The 25,467-nt window shown below is 32.3% G+C and overlaps 1 protein-coding gene across 8 annotated transcripts; it reads left to right on the forward strand.

Annotated features, from left to right (window-relative positions):
* Positions 1-1,525: 1,525 nt before the first annotated feature.
* Positions 1,526-24,424, forward strand: LOC148601569 (transcription initiation factor TFIID subunit 10-like). Of its 8 annotated transcripts, none has more exons than XM_088556468.1 (5): positions 1,526-1,562; positions 21,062-21,174; positions 21,484-21,548; positions 22,124-22,235; positions 24,220-24,424. In XM_088556468.1, exons 1-5 carry the CDS (start codon positions 1,547-1,549, stop codon positions 24,307-24,309), a joined length of 396 nt encoding a protein of 131 aa, XP_088412594.1. In that variant the 5' UTR covers positions 1,526-1,546; the 3' UTR covers positions 24,310-24,424. The 8 variants fall into 8 exon arrangements, with proteins under 8 accessions (XP_088412594.1, XP_088412590.1, XP_088412595.1 ...); XM_088556469.1 differs by lacking the exon at positions 1,526-1,562 and adding an exon at positions 6,007-6,028; XM_088556470.1 differs by lacking the exon at positions 1,526-1,562 and adding an exon at positions 8,890-8,973.
* Positions 24,425-25,467: the final 1,043 nt, after the last annotated feature.

Here is a 25,467-nt window from a genome sequence, read left to right on the forward strand (position 1 = left end):
TGCATGTATCTCCAAAACCGTTATGTTTGACAAAATTCTGACATAGGGTTAAGGTGCTCAGCATGATGAGATCTATCTGTGGTCCAACTTCTCAATTAACCTGTTTTTTGCCCTTTTAATGTTTTTTTTCTTTCAAAAATCTTATCCTCTGACATTACTTGACCAATTGGAACCAACTGTGGTATGAATGTTCTTTAGGATATTCAGCATTGAACTATTGTGGGAATTTAGTATCCGTTGAAAAACATGGCTGCTATTACTAAAAATAGAACATAGGGGTCAGAAAGAAGTTTTTCGCATACATCTCCAAAACCATAAGATTTTCGCCCACTGAATCCCCAAATGCTGACATGGATAAAAGATCTATCTGTGGACAAATTTTTGTTTTAATCTGTTAAGCTGTGTTGGATTTATTGCCTTTTTTCAACATTTTTTTGCTCTTTGAATGATATTTCTTTCAAAAATGTTCTCCTCTGAAACTACCAGACCAATTAGAACCAAACAAAGTAGGAAAATTCCTTTAGGTTTTATGCATAGATATGATGTGGACTTTTTATCCGTCTAAAAAAACTTGGCTAAAAATAGAACAAAGGGGTCAAAAGTTTTCATAATTCTCCAAAAATGCCAGGTTTAGAAAAATTTTTAAATTGATGAAAGGGTCCTTATGATAAGGCCTACAATAGTTTGCAAGGAATCAATGTTGTCGGACAACTCATTGATAGAGTTCTTCCCCTTGAAAGTCAAAATATGTTTTTAGCAGTTTTAAGCCAATATCTTGAAAACTATGATAGATAAAAACATTCAATTGATGAAATGATCCTTATAATAAGCCCTATCAAAGTCACCATATTAAGTCAAAATTGTCAGACAACTCCTTTGAAAGGCAAAAATTTAACCAGGTGAACAATTCATGCTCCTGGGAGCCTCTTGTTTTACAATATACTTTCCCTGACCAATTTAATAGATTCCAGGGCTATATTTGTTTGATTTTGTAACAAGTAATTATAACCGTTTTCTGTACTGTCAATGTACCGATACCTTAAAGCAATACAAAAACAGAAACAGTCTTCATTTTTTCCTGCTACTAGCAAAAAAAATAGTAAGGGAAATTATCTTATATTTCAAAAACATTTTACAATGAGGTAATGGGGAAACAATCTAGACTTTATTGTTGTTATAAATGGCCATATAATGTTAAGGACAGGCACAAAAAACTAGGGTAGGATAGCAGGAAACATATATTTTTTCCCGAACTGGCAGATGTTGGCAAAACAAGCTGATAAGACAAAAATAATTACTTACAATATACTCCAACAAATTTTCTGTGTCCACCTTTTCCTCATTTTAATTCTAAGTAACTAGAAAGAAAATATATGTTTTACCTAAATCTGCCCTTTCATAATCCTTCACACTTTGTTATTATTTTTTTTAAGAAATATCCTCTAAGATACCTCATTATGGGGAAAATGTTATGCTAGCAGTGATTGGCTACAATTTAATGAATTAACCATTCCGCCCTCGTCTTACAGAAACCGATTATGATAATATGAACACAGAAGCTGGTAAGAATTAGAGAATCAATTTGTGATTTTTACAGCGCCAAGGGGTTTTCTTTTTATTAGAACTTCGTGTTTTTTTGCTGAAGTAATAATTTATAAAGTGTTGTCGTGTCTGCATCTTCTATGTAGGGCGGAATTTACGAGGAAACTCAGAAATTAATGTTATTATTCTCAAAGTTATCTCCCATTACCTTCATTCATTAGACATGTAAGTCTGATTTTAAAATGCTCGGCTTCTAATCGGGATGTGAAATTTAGTCATCCACATGAAGTCCAAATTTAAAGCATGTCATAAGGTGTTTGTTACCGCAGTGACCTGCCAATGACTCAATAAATACATGCATGTTCATACAAATTATCAAATTTAATTTCCAATGGCAATATGGCAATAAACAGATTAAAGTTCATTATTAGAATTTACATGTAGGTATAGATGTCACTTTATTTACACATGTATGTGTTACTGTTGGTATCAGAGATGGACTGGAAAGAATAGTCCCAGACCTTTAAATACCTCTTACTCATGTATAGTGTTTATACATTGTAGTGTGCATGGTAATCCCTTTTGGGATTCAGTGTCCGGAGCTATTTTCTGATTTGGCCGCCCACTGAATCCCCAAATGTACCTGTTTGTATAAAAAAACTAAAAGATGATTTTTTTAGCAATAAGTTACCTGTATAAATAATCCTAAGTACAAAAGTATATAACAAACCTGATTTTCATCTGGTGAAGTAAGATCAAGAAAAAAATGTCTCTTTTTAAGGTAATAATGGAAGGTACATGTACACACAGGTATAGTTAAAAATGTGTATCCTGCTCAACCGAAAAACTATAGTTAAGTGGCATTTCATAAAAAAAAAAATACCAGTTAGGGTTGGTAGGGTAACCTCTTAAACACTGTGTTCTCCCAAGAAAATCAGGGTAACGGGTAATGTAAATAAAATGTGACACCCGATTTTTACCAGCAGTTTTTTTTTTATCGGTTTTAACCACCCCTGTCAATACTCCCAAAGTTGTCAATACTGGTGGATTCATCATTGAAATTTTGCAATCAAATTTTTTCCATTTATCATTTTTCGTCCTTCATTAAGAGAACTTTTAATATATTTTCTAATGTATTCCAGTGTTTTAAATACATTTTTATCTCTTTTTAGTTGTAATATTTTCCTTTCTAAATGATTAAAACTCCTGTTGATACGAGACATTTGTACATGTACATAACTTGAATATATATTACAACTTAACATTGCATCCTGGTAAACTAAAAAAATAATGGATAGCAGATTTTCCTTTGACATTGTAGCATCACATTTATTTTGTAGCATTATCTACAGGGAGATCAGTTAAGATACAATGTATCATTGCATCATATCAAAATAGTATCACATTAAAAGGCCCTGGGGAGTACACTTGAACAGACATCACTCTGATTTGTTTTTTTTTTTTTTTTTACCTAAATAGGAAATCTAGATTTGACCATTGCATTAAAGATTTGTTTTACTTTTACTACATAGACTTTGTACAAAGTGTACATATAGTAAAAATAATACTTGTATACTGGTATACATGTACATTCATTCACATCTGATTTTATCAATGCCTATTTTGTATTCTGGCCTTCTTAAAGCAGGTTTAACCCATTACCCATGCAGTCCTTACATTCAGATTAAGCAGTGGACTAATCATTTATTCAACCTCTCAGCTATGGTTACCATGCACCTGGGAATACATGAAAAAGCTGTGTATTTAAATTGACATGCTCCTGGTCTGGAAAAAACTAAATTAAGTAAATTACATTTAACTTAAATATGGTGTAGTCTTTCCCTTGTTAGCAATACTATTAAACTTTTATTTAAAATCAAATCATAATTGCATGTAGCAACTCGAAGTTGTATAGAGGTGTTTTATCATAAGTGGTATATTCAATGTTAAATGTACCTCTAAAGAATTTTGGTAGCTTTTAATATGGGATTTTTTTTGTGCAGTTATATATGAAAATTTCCACTGTAATAAACCAATTTTAACTTTAATGTTTGTTGTTACTTTAATTTGTTAACAAATAATTAAATAAATCTAACTACATCTCAAATAAATTCAGATATTAAATCATAAAGCAGAAAAATGTGTGTTCATACAACTGAAAAAAAAAAACAAATATAGCTTCCAAATTATGGTTTTTAAAATATTCAAACTGCAAACTAGTTTTTCAAAATATTTCAAAATGATAATAATAATTATAAAAATTGTCACATACATGTAATAATACAATTCAGTTTTATATCAAAATGCCAAAACTTATCTAAGACAAAAAAAATTCTACATGTATGATGTTGGGTAAATACACTAATTCATCTACAAATTTCCTGAGAACTAAATAGTTTTGAAATTTGTTTAAATATACTTAAAATTTCAAACCCTAAATTATAAAAAAAAAACTTTTTAATTTATTCTAATTGTATACTAATTCTAAAATGCTGAGATGAGCCACCAGTGTGTTATAATTAACTGTACAGGTAAAACCACAAGTAGGTACATGTACCTGTTCAGTTAATTAGTCATTTCCTGTTGTATATTTGATAAAGGTGATGCTGGGGGATGGGAGTCTTGTTAATTAAGGGCCAATAAGCAATGAATACCTGGCATTGGATGCCAGGTATTTATCAGACTATGCTGCGAGCTGTACTGTAGTATATACATTGTATGTATAATGTACATGTACAAGTAAACTTTTTACCTTAAGAACTGTGTTTAGGGGTACAAATTAGTGTTGGTCCAAGGTCCAGTAAGTAGTGCTCAGAATCATGGCTACATTGCCCAACCCTACCCCTCTCCTTATTTCCAATGGCAATTAACATTTATAGACCCTTTTATCCTTGTGCCCCATTTTTCATTTCATTATCATTATCATTTCATATTTGGCCTGTCTGGCTGTCCGTCAGCCCCTCACAAAGTTCATCAGCACAACGCCTCTGAAACTAAAGAACATCATATGTAGTTGTGCATATTACCACAAAATTTTGATACCCCAATTTTTTTAGGAGTTATGTCCCTTTGAACTTAGAAATTTGCCAAAAATCCTCATAAATTACATGCAACTTCTCTGAAACTACTGAACCAAATTTTACTAGATGTGGTACATCATATGTAGCAAGAACATATTGTTAATGTGCATATTACTAAGAAATTTTTGATCTCCTAATTTTTGTGGGAGTTATGCCCCTTTGAACTTAGAAACTGATAATTCCCTTGTCAGGTCAAACTCTCAAATTACTGAACTGGCTAGCACAACTTCTTTGCAGCCTCTCAACAGAATTTTATGAAGCTGTTCTGTGAATGATTGATACTGCAAGTGGTCCACACAGGGGAAGACATATGTTTTTGTAGACAAGAACAAACTTTAATTTTATCATCCATTTCATGTTCATCGCCTGGATATAGCTGAAATATTGCTGCTTAGGCAATAAACACCAACAATCAATCAATCGACCAATATTACTTTATACAGAGCTGTACGGAAGAGGTTTGGTTTTCGGTAAGGGGACCTATTATTCCAAATTTTAAAAGGTCCTGCACCTTCTATTGTAATTAGCAAGTACATGTAGGAACACCTAGGTTTTGCGTCAAACCAAAATGTAACTATAGTCTTAACTGAGCTTAAATACATTAAGAACTATTTATACTGGTAGTCAACTGACTGTTTTAGCTGTTTCATAGTTTCAGATACAATGTACATGTACATACATATGTATACTTGTAGATTGTGCAAAGTACATGTACAAATGTATTTACTGGTATATAACTTACAAATGTTCATGTTTATGAACTTGGCAAACATTGTAAGATACTTACATATATGTACATACATGTAAAGTACAAATTTTGTTGCCATCTTGTAGCTGTTTATATTATACTTGTGGTGTACATACATTGTATAGAGAAGAGTATGACCACAATGGATAGGTGTCTGTTGAAATCTAATACATGTAAATAAAAAGCAGAATGCTGAGGTAACTCCCAACACATAAACTCAGTAAATACACACTTCAGGTGACTAAATACATAGAGATATGCTTTGTTTAATGTAACTTGGCAAGATGAGATATATTTTATGTACAATTTGCATACCAAGGTGAATATTTGTCATGGCATTTATTGATGAAAGGATACTTGACACATGTAATTTGGTGAAGGCTATATACACAAAGTACATCATGTAATAGTGATTTCATTTTACCCTTTTATTGCAGCTGAATATCAGCTGTTTCCCCTGGAGTCATTTCCCAAAATGTTGAAAAATATTTTTCCCAAAGGGAGGGAAATTCCCAATTTTCAGGCATAATTTTTTTAAAATCAGGTAAAGAAGGCAGTGCAATGTTCCTTGAGATGCTATTTCTCAGCACAGTACTTTGTTCACTTATGGGGAATTTTTTTTTTTTTTCAGCAAGTCGTAACCTAATGAATATTGGGAGTATGTATTTATCAGTTTGGTATTGTTTTCAGTTCTGGTTGGTATACATGTATAACACCGTTCTGTCCCTTATATCATATCATATTATGTGTTGAAAATACGGCAAAAATTTCCCAAAAATAAAGGGTTGGGGGCTGCTTTCACTGTGTGGGAAGGACTTGTTTTATATATGTATTGATGGCAGTGCTCGGCTTTAGCCACTAACCTGTAGCCTGGGGCTAGTATACATTGATTGGGCAAGTGAAATAGTGTGTACTTTTCTTGTTTTGGGCAAGTTTCGTACTACACTGTCCTCTACTATTCGGGCTTGTCGTTGAGAATTTTGAAGGAAAGGACTGTGATGGACTCAAGTTCGTTTGTTTTTTTTTTTTAAGTGACCCATACTGTCTTAAAACTTTTTTGCAGTTGACCATAAAAATATTTACATGTACATGTACATGTTGTAATGGTAATAATATTTATTTTTATTTCATGTACATGTACATGTATGTATAGTACATGTATTTGTTGTAATTTAAATTTTCATTTAAAAAAATTCATCTTCCTAGTAATTGCTTCAATATTTTTTTTTTCAAAATTTATTCATTTTTATAAACAATTATTTAGTACTTGTGAATTTTTTGTAAAAACTTGAGCCTATTTCTGTGCTTTTCGAGACAGACATGATTACATACATTTAGGAGAATAAAAGATAGCTGTTGAGTACCATTCTGTGTAAGAATTAGGCAATGGGTGGCACATCATTTTTCTCAGTTTGGTCTTTTTTGCCTCAAGTATGTGACAGATAGTTTTTGACTACTTATATAAGGGAAAAGTGCAGGAAAATTTTCCTGGTATCTGTTGTGCTTTTCAAGAAAATTTGACCTTTCAATATCTGAAAAAGGACGATTTTGATGGTTATTTCTGGAGGTTATAAGATTGTAAATACATGTACATTTGCTCTTGGATAGTGCAATAAAAACTCAGTTTTTTTTTTTCATGTGCCACACCTTGTACAGGGTTTGCCTGATTCTTAGACAGAAAAGTACTTAAACATTGAAAGCATTGTAATATACAGTATTCCCTTGAAATGGGAATTTCTGTAACATTGTAATTGCAAAGTTCTTGTGAATTGCATAATTTTTTCAGACATTAACAAGAATCCCCTGTACTTTAAAAGTGTTGACTCATTTTCAACCAAGAAGATGTTTTTACATCTGAAAGCACCTGCAAAATGAAAGTTAAATGTTTGCCTCCATCTCTGATAGGGATTTTAACATCCTTGACGAAAAGTTGAATAGCCAATTAAGGCTAAATGTTTGTTCCTCAAAGCTTCTAAAAATGTATCTTTTGAACAGTTACCACATGCTATTTTAATATTTTTTGCCATATTATATGCTTGTCATGATCAATTAGAAAATATTGTTACATGTGAGGCCAAAAAAAATGATATGTCTTTTTCCTGATTCCTGATTTTTTATGCATACCCTAAACATAATATTTATTATGTCATTATACAGCCTTTTTGACTCGAGCACTGTTGAAGTCTAGATTATTTCCCCTTTAGTTCAAGGTAAAAGGTCTCAGTCATGTATTCTTTTACCCATAGGCTTCTGTAGTATACCTTAAATTTTCATGATTTTTAAAAAAATAGACAAAGTTTCAATCTATAGTTTGACCATGTTTTTCAATTACGGAAATGTCAAAAATAATTTTAGGTCCATTTTAGAAAAAAAGGCACGAACTTTGGTACACCAGAACAGGTCAACTAAAAACAGGCTTTTTCTACTTCCACTTTTATTTTGAGTTCATAAAATAGACCTGTTTTCTGAAGCATTATTTTTCATGAAAATACTGTTTTTCTTCAAAAACAATATTTTTGTGTCATAGATTGATATTTTCCCTGTACTTGTGATGAAAAATGATAGTCATTTGCCTAGAAATGAAAACAAGAAAAGGCAAAAAGGAAGCACACTGTATTTTTTAGCCTCCATGATTTGATGTACACCTGCTCAGGAATATGTAATACAAGACTGATACCAAAAAGTTTATGAAAAATAATTTCCATACCAACCTATCCTATTTCATTCTTGCTGGTGGCAAGAAACAGGACTTATTATTTTTTTGGCCTGACAGGATATTTGTAAACATAAAAATGGACATCATCTGACATCATAAACGTATTACTTAATTAGGGTATGACATATGAAGATTTATGTAGGAGGATTATAGTAAGTGTTAAAATAAATGAGTGTAATTGACTGATGTTAATAATTAGGTGTACTGCCTTGAGGAATTTCATATCATCATGCCAAAGAATTTTGTACCTTTTTCATGGCACTGAGGTAGGATCATCAAATGTGTTTCAAGAAAACTGAACATGCATATATATATATATGTATACATTGTACATGTACATGTAATGTTCATTACACAATGTCTTTTAGGTACATATTGTACCAAGATTACTGATTAGTGATAAAGCAGAATTTTTTTTCCAAAATTATCTTGGAAGAAATTGTAATAGAAATTTCAGTTCAATTTGAAATGTACATGTCATGTATTATATTAATTTTGAATTAAGTGTTTGTACGATGTACATTCATATGTGTTCACCAGTCTAATTATATAAATTACATCTGCATTTTGTATTGTACATTAAAAAAAATATACCAGTACAGCATGTACATGTACAGACTGTAGACATAATGTTCTGTTAATTATTTTCTGGGGGACTTCCAGCCTATTTCTCCTAAACATGTATTACAATGTACAATTGTATTGGAGAATTTCCAGTGAATTTTATCAAGATGTTGTCTTCACTGCCAATCAATGTTATTAACAAGTCTGTAGTGGGATTTGTTTACTGCCTGATTTAATTTACATCGTGTTCATTCAAACTTCTATCAACACCATTCACATGCCTTCTTATATTTGATGGAATTTATTCAAGGACATGCATACAGGTACATGTAATGTTATGAATTACTCTTTTATTTTTGAAGATGAAGATGTTACCTTGGTTTAAATAATTGATTTTTGAATAATACTAGATAAATGCGTGTACATGTATTGTGGTGGTAGAAAAATATTACCCTCAGTGACTTCAGTAGTAACGAGTGGGTGGTATTTTGGAATCACCTTGTCCGTCTGTCGTCTGTTGGAATTTTGTTGCAGTTATGTCAGCTTCCAATTGATGGATTGATTTCATATATAGTATGTAGCTTTATATAGTTTGGGCATATGATGTAAGGGATTTTAGGTGCTGTCAGATATCAACTTCTTGTTTCATGGGACCTTTGCCATTTTTGACAACATGGATTGAAAAAGAAAACTTTTGTCACAACAATCTGTGGATGAATCCATCTTAAATTTGTTGTATCGTTTTATATAGTTGGGCCTTATGTTATACATGTAAGTGATTTTGGTTGCTTTAGGATGTGTATGAATGGAGGTATACCTACCTGTATACGTAATTTCTATATCGTGTTAGCATATACATGTACATGTATACCGAGCCTTATATTGAAGCTATCTTTTGAATAAAGTACAAAATGTATTTTCATTTTACATATAAAGTTGTAAGAGACTGCTACCTAATGCCTACTTTTTTGTAGGTCAAATCAAGGGGACATTTTTAAGACATTCATGACACATGCTTTGCACATTTTTTGGGGGGGCACAACTGTTAGGCGTCTGCCCAAATTATCCCATAAGACTTCATTCAGACTTCTAATTTACATGTACGTGTACCAGTTTGTACTGATCAGTCTAATGTAATTTTAATATATATGCAAAAATACATCAAATAGATATAGATGTATTGAGTTAGGGGTCATATCAGGTGATTGACATGTAAAATTGTACAAGTACCTTAGAGGCAGAGGACATGGGGATGGTTTTGAGTTCATTCATCACATAATGATGTCATGCTTAAAATATTTCTGCTATAGTAATAGCTACGTTTTGGGTACTCCTATCTCTTGCAGTTGTATTTCTTTTTCATCTCAGTTTGATGCATTTCCTGTTGGATGTTTTAAGTACAAACCATGTGATAAGGTTGGTACCAATAAGACAGCATTAATGAAGTTTGAAATGTTTGCCATGGTGGTCTTTTCTTTTAAAGCATTAGATCTGTTATTACAATGTAAGTGTGCAAATTTTACATACATGGTATACATGTATATGTATATGAACATATCTTTTGGGAATGGACTCTTGTAAACAAATTTAGTCTATAATGAGATAAAAATGTTTCTAAACAATACAAAGAGACATTGTCTGATTTTGAATTCTTCCATGTACATGTATATTGTCATTTCTTATATAGACTCTCCTTCTTTGAATATAAACCTGGAGTTTTTGACTAATAATTCGGTGATTTTTCTTGTTATTTTCTATGTACAAGAGACAAGTATAATTTTACTTTATTGCCATCATATTATGCAGTGCAGTCATCACAATAAACAGTATATTTATGCTTGTGATTGTGTGTTGGACTTGGTGTATTGTAAAGGATTTATCTGATTATATCTATGGAGGTGCAGTATATTACTGCTTACAGTATTTATATATCATTTATGTATGTGGTTTTAAAAAAATTGAGAGTCTGTTTTTAAAAACTGATTACAAGTTATAGTTCTATTTCTAAAAAAAAGAACAAAACTTTGAAGTGATCAGATACTAGTACATGTGCATACATTGTATATATAACCATTTAAGACAACATGTCCCAGAACATGCATTTATCATGTCGACTCTCTGAACAGTAGTTGTTATTCAGATAAGGTACAATTTAATTTCATTGTCAATCAATTCTCATTTTCGATACACTGAAATATTTAAATTGTTTGAATTTGATGAGAGCTAATACTTAAGCCCTGGTATGTACATACTGCTATCTCGCTGGTTATACCTCTACGTTTAAAGGCCCTGAGGATAGATAACAACAAGGTGTGGCCCAAATATCACCGATTCTTAGTGTAAGAAATATGTTGCTACCGCAGGTCGAATGATTACGACCAAATATTATTGAGGTCATATGGAGGTGGTGAATGAGTAGTTTATAAAGGAAAAAGTTATTTTTGATCAGATTTTTGACAAAGGTGTTCAATACTGTAACTTTATGTCGGTGCATGTTGGATTTACTTAGATCTTTCCTAAGGTATAGATATTATATAATTTATTGAACTTTGTCAATTTTTTAAGTAAATTTGACTTTGAAATTGTCATATATATTTTGTGTCTCAAATAAGAAAAGTGTTTGCATTTAATGTTTGATCATCAGATGTAATTTTAACATAAAGTATCCAGTGAAAAAAAATACTTTTCAGTGCTTAAATTTATGGCATATATACTCTTTGAAACCAAGGGAAGTAATTCTGCCAAACAGAATTTATGAATAGGGGAGATAATTCCTTTAGCTTTAATTGAGTGTTGGTTTTACATGTTTCAATTTAACTTTATTTACATACTTGTATTGTATATGGAAAGGAATGTTAGAAATTCTGGAAAAGAATATTTTTACATTAGGTGGGCTGAAAATTAATTTCATGTTAAGTAGCTGTCTTTGTAAGAATCATGCAAAATCTGAAAAAAGTGATACACCCCAAAAAAGGCTACATATTTTTATTTTTGTAAATAAGTTGTTTTATGGGTCTATACTATGAAATATGTAATTATTCATTCAAATCTGCCTGCTCTTAGGAGATAATCCACATTGAAAATCCAGTAGATTCTATTGTATTTGAGCGCCATTTACAGAGTTATCTCCCTTAATTTTGAAATCTACAGTGCATTCTATATAATTTTTATCTTCTAAGAGCATGGGTTATATGAAAAACCACATGTTAATTTCTGTTTACTATGACATTTCAAACAAAATATCAAAAATAAAAATATGTAGGCTTTTTACCCATGAATCAGATTTTGCATGATCCTTAGTTGGAGTGCTACTTAAGTCAAGTGTCAGTGGATCAAAGAATGGCAAAAACATACAACTTACAAGTCTGACATTTTATTAATGGTTTTTTCGCCCTCGGTAGTGGATATCCCTGGTATGTAAACAAAGGGACCAAACATCTTTTAACATCTTACCACAAGCCACTGACTGATATATTTTTAAGACCATTATCTAAAGCTGTTGATCAATAATAATATAATCGTAATGTTTTGGCTTCTTGTCTATTGTCAAAGTACACATTGACATTAACAGACAACAGGGCTAGGAATTCCATTAGTTCATAAAATTACTTGTTATAGTAAGATTGATTTGTCAGTAGTATTGCTGGGAAGACAATCAGTGGCACATCCCAAAAAAAAAATTGTAAAAAAAAATAGGGGGGCTGAAGGGCCCACTCAAGTGAATTTCATTTTTTACTACATGTATATGTTTATACCATAAGCAACCAAACTTTTTGAGATTAGAGAGGAAGGGCTTCAGGGCTCACCACCCTTGAATCCATCTATGACAATGACCCGTACATGTATATATTACACTGAACAACATTCATAATACATACAGGGTGAATGAAAAAGGCAGGATTTGAATCAATAACTCATGAAAAATAACTCTTGAGTTTTTACTGAAAGAGAAAAATAAACAAATAAACATTCAATGTTTTGGGCGTTAAAAAGAAGTTATAAATGGCAACCAGGAAGACAATTACTCCTACACTAATCCAACACACCCACCAAAAATATCAACATCTGACATTTTAAAAATCAGAAATCATTACAATTTTGATCATACTAGTTCATATAGTATTTGTACCTGTTGCATATCGACCATTGCCCTGGATGAATCACACTTGTGCTTTTGAACAATCATAGTTGCATCTTCTTTAAATTCAAATGAAATTCATTTGGCTTTTGAATTTATGTAGCATACATTAAATGTACTTGTAATTGGCATAATTTACAAAAAGGTGTTTCACCTTTGTGGCCATTCAAAGAAAATGGGGTTAAAAGGCAGCATTTCACTTACACTAAAAGAGGTATCCATGCATGAGTTGGGCTTTATGTTGAAAAATTGTGATTTCTAGAATTTCTAACATTTCTTTCTTTCTCTCTTCAGGTTGACTGATCTTTGTTGGTAGTGGCTGTTGTTGTGGCAACTTTAATTGTTGATTCTTGGTTAAAACTTTTCCCCAGTCAGCCTTGTTTCTTGGGTTCTACTTTCTGTTGGAAAATGAGTGTTAATGGTGATTCTTTGCCGACAAATCATGTCGAACTGTATGTGCGTGCAGGTAAAGATGGTGAATGCTATGGAGCATGTCCATTCTGTCAGAGGTTTTATATGGTTTTGGATCTTAAATCTAAAGCCGGTGAATTAAGTTATGACGTGATAACCATCAACATGGCTAGACCACCTCTAGATTTCAAGAAGTTAGCCAATCGCTTGCCAGTGTTGAAACATGGCGATGAAATTAGGACGGACAATGATGAAATCATGCAGTATATTGATGAAACATTCCCATATCCAAACCTTCAGTATGATAACATGCAGGCACACTCAGTCTGTCTTGATATTTTCTCCAAATTCTCCTACTTCATCAAGCAAGTGAGTCACTCAGCTGACCATCTGTTGAAGGAGCTACAGGCAATTAACGATTTCTTGGAAACTGCCAACACTACATTTCTGTGTGGTGAAAAGCTCACTCATTTAGATTGCCTTATGCTGCCAAAACTTCAGCACATTCGTGTTGCTGCTAAAGCCTTCAAAGATTTTGAGATACCAGATGACATGATTGGATTATGGAAATACCTGAAGGCTGCTTACAAGGATGAAACATTCCGAAGAACGTGTCCATCGGATCAGGAGATTGTCTACCACTGGGAGTCTAAACCAGAGACTCCATCTCTCTCTGAGGAGAAAATGAAACTGTATAGCACAGACGGATACAGTCAGCCAAAGTTCTCATTTGACACTCCATTGAAAGTATAAATAAAGAGAAATAATTTAAAAAAGGAAGATAATTTAAGCATTATGTGATGAATGGCTTAAGTTGTAACAAATGAAGGGTTGTATTCACATTTTCAGCATTATTAAGCAGCTTATGTATTACCTTATCAACTTGGTGTGCCTGCTGATCAATTTTATATCATCTTTACCATTTTGACATTGTACATGAATATATTTGTATGTTATGTACATGTACATGTTCGGCAACATTATTCAAGGGTTCAGAATACTCACCTTTATTGCATTCACATGTTAGTTGATATGCTGATGGTTTATTTAACTTCAATACATATTTGTACATGTAAACATGTATATTTTGGAAAAACATATGCTGGTCTAGGATTTGTACAAGTAATTCTTGCCACTTGATTTTTTCTTCTTTCCTGTCAACCAAGTTCATGGCATAATTACCGTTAAAAAACAACTATAAAACAGATTTCTGAAACATGTATTTTGCTTTAAAAAATTACCTAATGATATACATGGGTGAAAAAAAAGTTTGGTAAGCCTTTTGGAGATTATGTGCTGGTGAGATGTACTCTTGTGAACAGTTTGTGTATTAGAATACAGAAAAAAAACTCCCCAAAAATATAAGGTAAAATAACCCAACAGTGTGAAGGTACAAGTTGATGCTGTATCAACAGCTGTGAAGTACATACTACAATGTACATGTGCATAAGTACATCTACATGCAGTTGAACCTGCCTTAGCTGAAATGGTGATTCGTTTAGACTGGTTTTACTGTACAAGTTGTATATTTCTTTATAAACTGTCTCAAAGGTCAATATTTTTAACGACCTTGGTATAAAAATCAGGAGTAGTACTGTACAATGTACAAAGAAAATTTGTAGATTTTAACATTTTTAAGGTCTTTTATCAATAAAAAGTGAAATTTTTACATACATGTAAAGCTACAAATGTAAGTGCTCAAAACCTGTGTTATGGAAAAGTGCTATTTAGTCTGTTTATTGTAAATATTTATTTTTAAGTACATGTACATTTTGTACTACTCATACATGTACATTGAGCAGCTGTATTTCTTGTACATGTTTTCCTGAATTTTTAAACATTGCAAAACAATGGTACAGTAGATGCATTTTATTAAGTGGTGTTTTAAAAAATTTTGTGTTAACATTGACCATTGGTAAAAAAAAAAAATTCAAGACCTACAGTATCCATTTTTTTTTTGTTTCTTGTTTTTGTTTTTTGGGTTTTTTTTTCTAATAGCTGTATTTTCATGTTTTTGTATATTTGCCCTATAGATCATTTTAATACATGTACATTTATGTATATCTTAAACACGTGTACATGTGTATTTTTAATGTTTATATTATGACACAATTTTTATGTACATCTGTACATAATTTACAATTTTTCTTGTCTCCATGTGTATTCAATGTTTGAGACTTGCCCACTTAAAACATATTTTACAATGTACATTTAAAGGTACCTGTTAGGTGTTTTTTTTACATCCAATAAGCATACATGTACTTGGAAATCCTGCTACAGTAATTAATTATTTCTATTCTCAAAGCATAGGTTATGTAAGTCTTGTTACGTGACCCCGGTGATTTCACGAGAATGGTCTTAGTCTACAATTCGTTTTGTACAGTGTTTCTACATGATAAAAATGTATTTTAAAAGAAGAAAATATGAACTAGAAGATTTTGCATTGTTCGCAGCATTTCGAGTACCTGGAAGTAAACAATAAAATACAGGTCGGTCTCCGGTTTTCAATACGTTCTACATGGGAAATTCCAGTAAAGAAAATGAAACTAGAACGAGACTTACAACAAGACTTACATACTCTATTGCATACAAGGCTTAAGATAGCTATCAAGTTATCAGACAGGCATTCTGAAATGGGTCAAGGGAGTGAATTCAAAGTGAAAGAAGTCTTTGAATTAAGACATGCAATTCAAAAACAAGAAATAAGAAAAATAAAAAAGAATTATTTACAGTATCTAGATCCAGTATAGTGATTTTTTTTAAATGGACAGCTGTTTACCTATCCTATCTCACCCCTTTCAGCTATCTTCCCTTTATTTAATGATTTTAAATGTGAAAGAATGATGCTGGGCTGTAGGCTGTGCCTAACCCATTTTAGACATGTTAGATTATGCTTGCTTATTAGTAGAGTAGGCAAAAGAACAAGTGGGCAAGTGGCAAACACAGGTCTATAGATCCATCTTTATATGTCTCATATGTGTCATTTTTAGTCTATAATTAATCCAGGTTTATAGAGCTTTTCTAAACATAAAAACATACATGTATATTTACAATATAGTTTAGTTTACATGTCAACAGGAAGTCATCTCAGAAGTTTTCTCTGTACCTATTGAGGATTTTTTTTCTGAGTGTCTTTAAGGAGGTAGACCTACGGTAAGTGACATAACTCTTGAAGTCAGTGATATGTTTGTATCACATTCATTTTTATCAGTCTATCAAGCTTTCATTTGAAACAGAATGAAAACAGTCCAAGCTACTTTGATACTTACATGACATTGATGTAAAATGACGAATACAAATTTCAAATGATTTGTATGAGTTGTGTCCCTTACCCTAGATCTACCTCCTTAATTGATAGGAAATTTATGTGGACAGAACAAATGTACATGAACACTGGATGTTTAAAACATAACTAACAATGATTGTCACAAAGAACCTCTAAATTTTTATACCAAAGAAATGCAATTATCAATCAAAACTGAATGTATTTGTTGTTTAATATTTTTTTTTGGTAGAAATTCAAAAAAATGTAGTTAGAAATTTATTGATGTTCTTGTGAAACAAAATGTGTGCTAAATTAAGATAATACAGTGTACATACCTGCACTGTTTTCATGTCAGTAAGTAGTGAAAAAAATCCACCTGTACCCTCCCTTTTTAGACTAGAAGGCATGTTTTGGTGATCATGGTGATCCTTACACAACGAACTGGAGTGACACAAAGAACTGGGAGCAGTTTTGGAAGACACAATAAATGCAGCGCTATAGAGGTTATGTTTATCTGGACACACATAACAACAGACCACAAGTTTGATTAACATTGTCTCTATAGAGCAATTTTCATTGTGTCTTCCCAAACAGCCCCGCATTGGTTTTGTCTCTCCAGTTTGTTGTGTTGGATGCCCAGTATGTTTTCGCTAACCCTCGAGAGGAATTAAAATAGGGTTCATATTTAATAAAGTAATTAACCTACTCCTTTAGACCTGCTGTCTACTGTTTCATGTTATAGAGAAATCCATATTTTGTTCATATTTTCTTAACACAGTTCAAGAACTGCACATTGATGGTCATGTAAACCTGCGTTGAATGGTCAGTGTAATTTATTATAATTTCAAAATGTCTCCATAGTATTGGGTTTTGCAGGTCTTGCCATTTTCTTGGAAATTGTAATTGTGTAACTGCAAATCTATGAAATTACTCATGAAATTTATTAGCGTTTAATGTATTAACATGTCTCAGTTGCATATAAACAGGTGTGGATCCAAGATTTTTTAAGAAGGTACAAATGTACTATGTTTGAAGGGTTTTTTGTCATTATTTACCTATTTTGCCCAAATACTTTTAAAAAAAATAAAACAAAATTGGAAGTTCCAACAACAAGTCAGCCTCCCCCCTCCAATTTTTGAATCCACAGCTGGGTTTATGTACATTTCTACATATGGCATTTTATCCAGACTTTATATTAATCGTATGCATATATTTAACCTTGTTATATTTTGTTACTAGTCTTTTTTTTACAGTTAGATTTGCTAGTCTTTTTCGTTTTGTTTTTAGTATGGTTTGTTATGTTTGGCTAGTCATTTTTGCTTCATTTATTAACTTTTAAATGCATATTGTTAGTGATGTATTAATTTTTTTTCTTTGTATTTGTGTACTTACATGTAAAACCATTATTTGTTTTTGTTCTATGTGGATTCTAAGGGGGATAGTTGAAAATTGAAACAAAAGGCATCATGCTGGAAAAGGGAGATAATTCAAGTGTTAAATTTAGAACATATAAATAATTTTATTTTTATACTGTTTTGAATTTTTTGTAGTTCTTGATTAATAGAAAGTTATTTTTGTGAAATTGTGTAATCCAGAAAAGTTTTGGTCTTTCCTTTTGCAAATTTTGAGTCTTTTGGATTTATTGTTGTGTTAGTATAATAGTATATTTAAGGCATATCAGATTAGGTAAAACATTAAGTGCTCTAAATTTGGCATTGTCAGGTCCTTATGGACAATTTTTATGTATTATTGTTTAACTTAAATTTTATGAAGTTTTTAACTTCGATGATGTAACATTTGTATTATTGTGAATGATTTTATGAAATGACAGGGTGATGGCAGAAAGGGGAAAGGAAGCAACATCATGCCTAGTAGTGTGACTACTGTTTTTGGTGTAAATGAAGACAGAATTTTTATATTTAATATATTAATATTTACCAGGCTTTCTAGTTCTTTGTAGAATTATAATAGCTTTTCATGAGTCCCAAAGTTCAAAGGCTGAACTAAAACAGACACAATTTTTACCTTCTATGAATAATGGTGTGCATGCTCAGTTTACGTGCCTCCCTTAAAATTAAAAAAAAAAGAAAAGAAATTTCTTTTGCATTAATAATCCTTAAAAGAATCAGGTCTTAAACATCTTACCACTTTCTTTTTTTTTTTGTGTTATTTTCACACCTAGGGACCCCTCAATTTAATCCTGACTCTGCCCTGACTTTCTATTGACTGTCTGATATGCCTATATTGTTGTCACATATCAATGTCACACTATACATATATACTTAGTAGATCTGTTGTAACTATGCAGACTTTTTTGTCTTCATCATATGGTGCTTGATTTTTGTTTTATATACAATAAAAGTATACACTGTTTTGTCTTAATTGTTTCAAGTCTTGCTGCCATGACAGGATGGTAACTACAGATCAATGTCAGAAGCAGGCAGGGCCGATAAGTAGTAACAGTGATACATTTAACATTTTTGCTGAAATTTATTACATCCAGTTTTATAGTTTACTTCAGGAGAAAGAGTTCTTTCTTTCAAACTTAAATAAATTTATGAAATGATAGAATTTAGTTTAAATCTCCATAAGCCACACACTACTTGACACTTGAATAGTAAATTAACTTTTTCAAAACTAGATCGATAATCATATATATCCGTAACATCAATCACCATTTATTAAAATAGCTGACAGCTACTGACGAAGAGACTTGTGATGTAGAGACTGACCCAGTCTCATTTTCATCTTAAATTTTTGCATAAGCCAGGGCAGCTTACCAGCTTTCAAAGGGTGGAAACTTAACTATAACTGTTAACTACCGAATGGAGTTTGTCGGATGATTGTTGTCTAATCGAGGCAAGAACAACTCTTTTTCCCTGAAGTTAACTGTTACTCACCTTCAATATGTCCATTCACTTTTAGAGATCTGCTGATCTACGGTAGTATACAATGATGAAAGAATTAATCATTAAGAAATCAATAGATTGATTGATTGACTGTGGTTGAAAGCCAGTGCAGCGATATTTCAGCTATATTCAGGCAATGAACATGAAATAGATGATAAAATGAACATGAAATGATGATGATAAAATGAAAAATGGGATGGGACACAAGTAGAAGTCAACAAAATCACCATTCAATGTAAGAATAAGGCAGAGCTCTGCAGGTAACATTGATACATCAAATAAAATATCTTCTGTAAATAATTTTATTGCTGAAATATATTCAGTCCACTCCAGAAACAACTCTTATACACTTTATACAACAGATCTAATGCAAATATCACACACGGGGGAAAAACATGATGATAAATCACAGTAAATAAGTCTTTTACTATTGAATACATAATGGACAGTGTCCAAGATGTGAAATCAAATTAATATCCAGAAAAGACCTATTTGTGATCTCTGTTTGAATTTAGGCTATAAACTTGTGCCTTTGTTGGGTTCCACCATATCCAATCTTTTTTCCCTGCCTTAACATCAGAATGTCATGAGAAGTTCCATCTACTACAAAATGATGCTTTTCATAAATCTACATGTACATGACCCTGTGTGGAGAAAATACGATTTGTTTAGAATTAGGTTGATATTGGTGTAGACAATACCAGGTGCATTATGTATCACTCAAATTTCCACATCCAGAAATGCTTGAACAATATGCAATTCTTAAATCGGTAATCTGTCTACTAAACTGACCCCTGATTAAATTGGAAACCTGTCTGTACATAACTCAAATGAAGCCTGTCAAATTTTGAAGTCAGCTCTTTTTATGTATCGCTTAATTGTAGTAAACTCTGAACTTGTTGAACCCAAACAATTATTTAAAGTAAAAATTTGGTTTGGTTTCACTGTATATTGTCTAACTTTTCTGTGAAGTTTGTTGCTATATACATTTTTAAATTGGATTTCATGTGCTGGTACAAATTATTGTACATGTAGCTCATTTTACCTTAAATGCCTTTTAGGTATACATGTGATATAGGTATTGACAAAGTATCAGAGTTCAATGCACAATGTATAGACACAGTATACCGGTAGTAGATATTGACACTGATTTATGGTAAACATAAATTGTTGCACGATTTTGTAGAGATATTGAGTGGAGAGACTTGTTGACCTTGTTTCAGGTTTGTAAGAGGTGACACTCTGCCTGGGTAAAGACATTTAAGGTCATGCTGAGATAATGTTTAGTTTTTTGTGGAGTGTATTTCTTCAGGTTTAAAAGAGGTGACACTGTGCTTGGGTAAAGACTTATAAGGTCATACTGAAATAATGTTTATTTTATTGGGTTGGTTTCTTCAGGTTTATAAGAGACTGAATAGTACATATAGACTGTCCACCAAAGGGAGATAATCTACTATAGACTGGTACTTAACTGACAGACATTTACATTAATGTTTTTATAAAATGCATGTCCATCCATATGTCCACACACATGATAATTTCAATGAAAAAAACCTATGTCTCAATTTCTGTTGCTTTCTTTCTCGGTAGCCTGTATATGCAAACAATTGGTTAAGAATTTACATATCAATATAATTGTCCAAAGCTGTTGATTTTATATAAAGACTATGTATAATTTTGTTTTTCAGATGAGAGTTCACAACAAGGTAGCCATGGTAACATGACCCAGGTGACCTCTGACAGTAGGGCAGGAGGACCACTGACAGACTTTGTTCAACATCTGGAAGACTATGCACCAACAGTATGTATGCTTACTTTAATGCATATCTTTTAGTTCAGTATATTAAACAAATCAATCGTAAAATTTTGAAAGTGACAGTCTAACAGCATGTAGTGACTGAATGGAATATGTCTAATTTTAATGTATATTGTAAAATGAAACCAAAAAATTTTATGTGTGGTAGACATTTTTTCAGGCATCACATCAATTTTTTTCAGATTCATGTAAGGCGTGCAGAAACCAAACCTTTAATGCTACATGTATAAACAACTTTGAATCTTCTTGTCTTGGGGTTTATTTTTATTCTAATTTCGATTACTTTTTGTTCAGATACCTGACTCTGTGACAGCATTTTACCTGAACAGGGCAGGGTTTGAGGCATCAGATCCCAGAATGTGAGTATCACTAACATTTTTTGTGGTAGACATAATTCTTTGTCATGAGCAACTATAATAAGCTGTGTTACAGGCTTGTTCCATAGATTTTAAGTTTCTTATGTATCTTTTTGTGTTGCTTTTAAAAAAAAATGGAATGCTTAATCAGATTCCATGCTTACCTTCTGTTTCACTTCTCATGCTTTTAAAATTGTGAAAATCAAGTCATTCATCCCTTTTTCTTCTCTATAAAATCTATGGTAAGCAGTTGTAAAAAAGGAGTGGTGGATCTAGAGATTTATAGGGGGTGCAAATTGCTTTTGTTAAGAAATACATATTTGTATGAAAAAAAAACAGAATATATTTATCTGCTTTTAATGACACAATACTAGCAAACAAATTTGCATGATCATTTAATGAATTATTTTTCATTTCAGAGTATTTATCATGTTTTAACATATCAAAATTTTAATAATTTTAAAAACTTGCATTTTCATGAGGAGGCAGTGCTGACCATTCATGGACCCCTTTGGAGATTGGATTGGTCAAGACCAAGTTTTAGTTTAATAACCTGATATTTTGAAACTATTTTTCAGAACTCGACTTGTGTCAATTGCAGCACAGAAGTTTGTATCAGATATTGCCAATGAAGCTCTCCAGCATTGTAAAATGAAATCATCTTCTGGCCAGAGTAAAAGTAAAGGAAAGGTCAGTATATAGGTCACATTTTACACATTACATTTAGACTATACTTTTTAGAAACTTAGACATTTCTGTTCTGGAAAAATTTGTTTCTTATGTTTAGGTCAACAGCCGTAAGATGGGAGACATTGCAATGGGAGCCAAAGAAACAGAAACTTGAATCGATCACTGCACAGAGAATTTTTAAATGATATTTATACACGTATTATACAAGTATTAAAGATATTTTTAAGTTCAGAGAGGCATATTTCCACACAACTATTACTGTTCTAGCAGCCTTAAAATCTGATATCCTCTCTTTGTCTAGAATGAATCCCTAGACCATATTCAAAGTAAACGGTGAACGTGAAAATCGTCTATATAAGTTATATTAGAGTGGGCAATAACTGCAAGGGTTCTAAATTCTTGACAACCCTAGAGGCATGCTCACTAAATATGTGTAATATAAATGAAAATTATTTTATGGCATTTTTCATATCTCATGACTTATTGGACAGAAGTTATATAAGCTTCTGTCCTGAAAGGTTGATCAAAGGGAACCAAGGTTCTAGCGAAAATCAAAAGAATGTAATCTAGGGACAAAGACCAGACATGGAAACAGACACACACAACAAAGAACATAACCAAAATGATACATACAAAGAAAAAAAGTAAATGAGCAACTCAAAACCAACTAAAATCTTGGAGCATGGATCATGTGCCCTGGTAGGGTAAGCAGTCTCTGCTTTTCTAAAAACACCCAGCAAGGATTTATAAAGTATATGATGTGAAAAGTGACTTGATTTTATTATTCACCATTCAATGGCCCACTTTTAGGAAGAAAGCCATCACTTGGCGTCCGTCGTCGTTTGTCGTCATCATCAACAATTTTTCAAAACTCTTCTCCTCTGAAACTACTAGACCAATTGGAACCAAACTTGGTATGAATGTTCCTTGTGGTATCCTGCATAGAACTGATGTGGGGATTTTTGATCCATCTAAAACATGGCCGCCGTTACTAAAAATAGAACATAGGGGTCAGATAGTAGTTTTTTCGCACATATCTCCAAAACGGTTAGGTTTAGCCAAATTCTGACATGCGTAAAAGTGTTCTGAATGATGAGATCAATCTGTGGTCAAATTTTCATTTTAATTTGTTCTGGTATGTTGGAGATATTGCCCTTTTTCAAAGTTTTTTGGTATTTTTAATGTTTTTCTTTCAAAAATCTTCTCCTCTGACACTACTTGCCCAATTGGAACCAAACTTGGTATGAATGTTCCTTGGGGTATCATGCATAGAACTGATGTGGGGATTTTTGATCCGTTGAAAAACATGACCGCTGTTACTTAAAATAGAAAATAAGGGTTAGAGATTAGTTTTTTGCATATATATCTCCAAAACGGTTAGGTTTAGCCAAACTCTTTAATAGCTGAAATGATCCTTATTCTTAGGATTACAAGTCTTCAGGCATAAAAGTTGTCAGATGCCTTCTTATAAGAGTTATTGCCCTTGACAGGGGAAAATGACAGGGTTTTTTTTTTTTACGGCTATCAGCCAATGCCTTAAAAACTATGATAGATTTAGACTTTCATTTGCTGAAATAATCCTTATAAGTCCTATCAAAGTTTTCTTGAGTCAAAATTGTTGGACAACTTCTTGTTTAATTTGTCGCCCTTGAAAGGCAAAATGCAACCAGGTGAGCGATTCAGGCTCCTGGGAGCCTCTTGTTTGCTTATTTAACCCTGCCACAAGAAATGGTGAAGTATTATGTCTTTCAGTTCATCTGTCTGTTCTTTCCCCAATGGTTTCCTTGAGAATAGACCAATGATCTTTTTAAAACTTTGCACAGTTGTTCAGTACCATAAAATACAGGTCCAGTTCAATTTTCAGTAAAATTTCAAAACGTAGTTTTTGAGTTATGCAGTTTTGAACATTTTGCCATCCCCTTTTTACCATAATGTGGCAGGATATCACTTAATTTTCCATTAATGCTCAATATCTTAATTTCAGGACAAGAAATTAACCTTGACAATGGATGACCTGACCCCAGCTCTGGCCGAGTATGGTATCAATGTTAAGAAGCCTGCATACTATGTGTAATATGGCTCTCAGTGGACTACCAGTTTTTGTGATGACATTTTGTAGTTAGAGATTTTAGATCATCATGGCTTTTGTACATTTTTTAACATTAGCAAATAAAAGGCCTTAATTTCCATTTGCGTTTTATGATCATTTAGTTGTTGCCATGGTTACCAAAGAGCAGTTAATGTTATGAACATTTTAACATTTGGTATTATCTATGGTAACTTATGATACATTTACATTTGTGCAATGTAAGAGGTTGGAATAACATCCCTCCATACTCCAGATATTAGAATAGTTAGCTGATCACCAACAACATTGCTATGACTGAAGATCAGTAACTCTCAAAGTTTATTCAAGTCTCACCTATCACTGTGGGCTAAGACACCATCCTTCTTTAAATGTATATGGTACACCAAATGTACCTCATACCTATTTAAACTAGGTTTATGATTTGAATAATGCATTATTGGTGTGCATCCTAAGGCAGACCTAAAATATCAAATTTGATGACCAAAAGATATTAAAATGCATAGGGCGAGGTTTGATCTTATTTGAGATACGATCATGGAAAAAAGATTTCATGCAAAAAATAACAATTATATATCTAATTGTTGTCATATAATGGTATCATGCTGCTGTCGTCATCATTGTTTAGTATCCATTGGCAATTTGGTTTCCAGACAAAAACTTGATTTAAGGGTATGAACTTGTCATGAAATTATGCAACAAGGTGCCATGCCACAAGAGAAAGGCTGGAATTGTTTTTGGGGTTGTCACTTAATATTTTGCGGAACATGCATTTTCATGATTTGACTATAATAAATAAATGAATCTCTTTAATACTGTACCAAGGTGCAAGGTACAAGGTGCCATACTGCAAAAGAATTTGGGGATGTCATTTGCACCGTGTAGGACCAGGGACTAGAAACGGATTTTCTGTATACCTGGATAATAACTTGACAATCATGAAGTGAATGAATTTTTTTGAAATTGTGCCACATGGCTTTGATTGAGGTTGGTGATTGTAACTTAAAACTGCTTTGGAATTAGGTGTCAGAAGAAACAAAAAGACAAAAAGCATTGCAACTGGATCCATTAATGAATAAGGTTTAAAACGGAGTCATTTTGATTTCCGTCAAATTCTTATCATGCGTCAAATATTTCATCAGTATC

This window comes from Perna viridis, chromosome 12 (assembly GCF_037379345.1).
Source record: "Perna viridis isolate PV_CMFRI_1.1 ecotype Kerala chromosome 12, ASM3737934v1, whole genome shotgun sequence".
NCBI classification, from domain to species: Eukaryota; Metazoa; Mollusca; class Bivalvia; order Mytilida; family Mytilidae; genus Perna; species Perna viridis.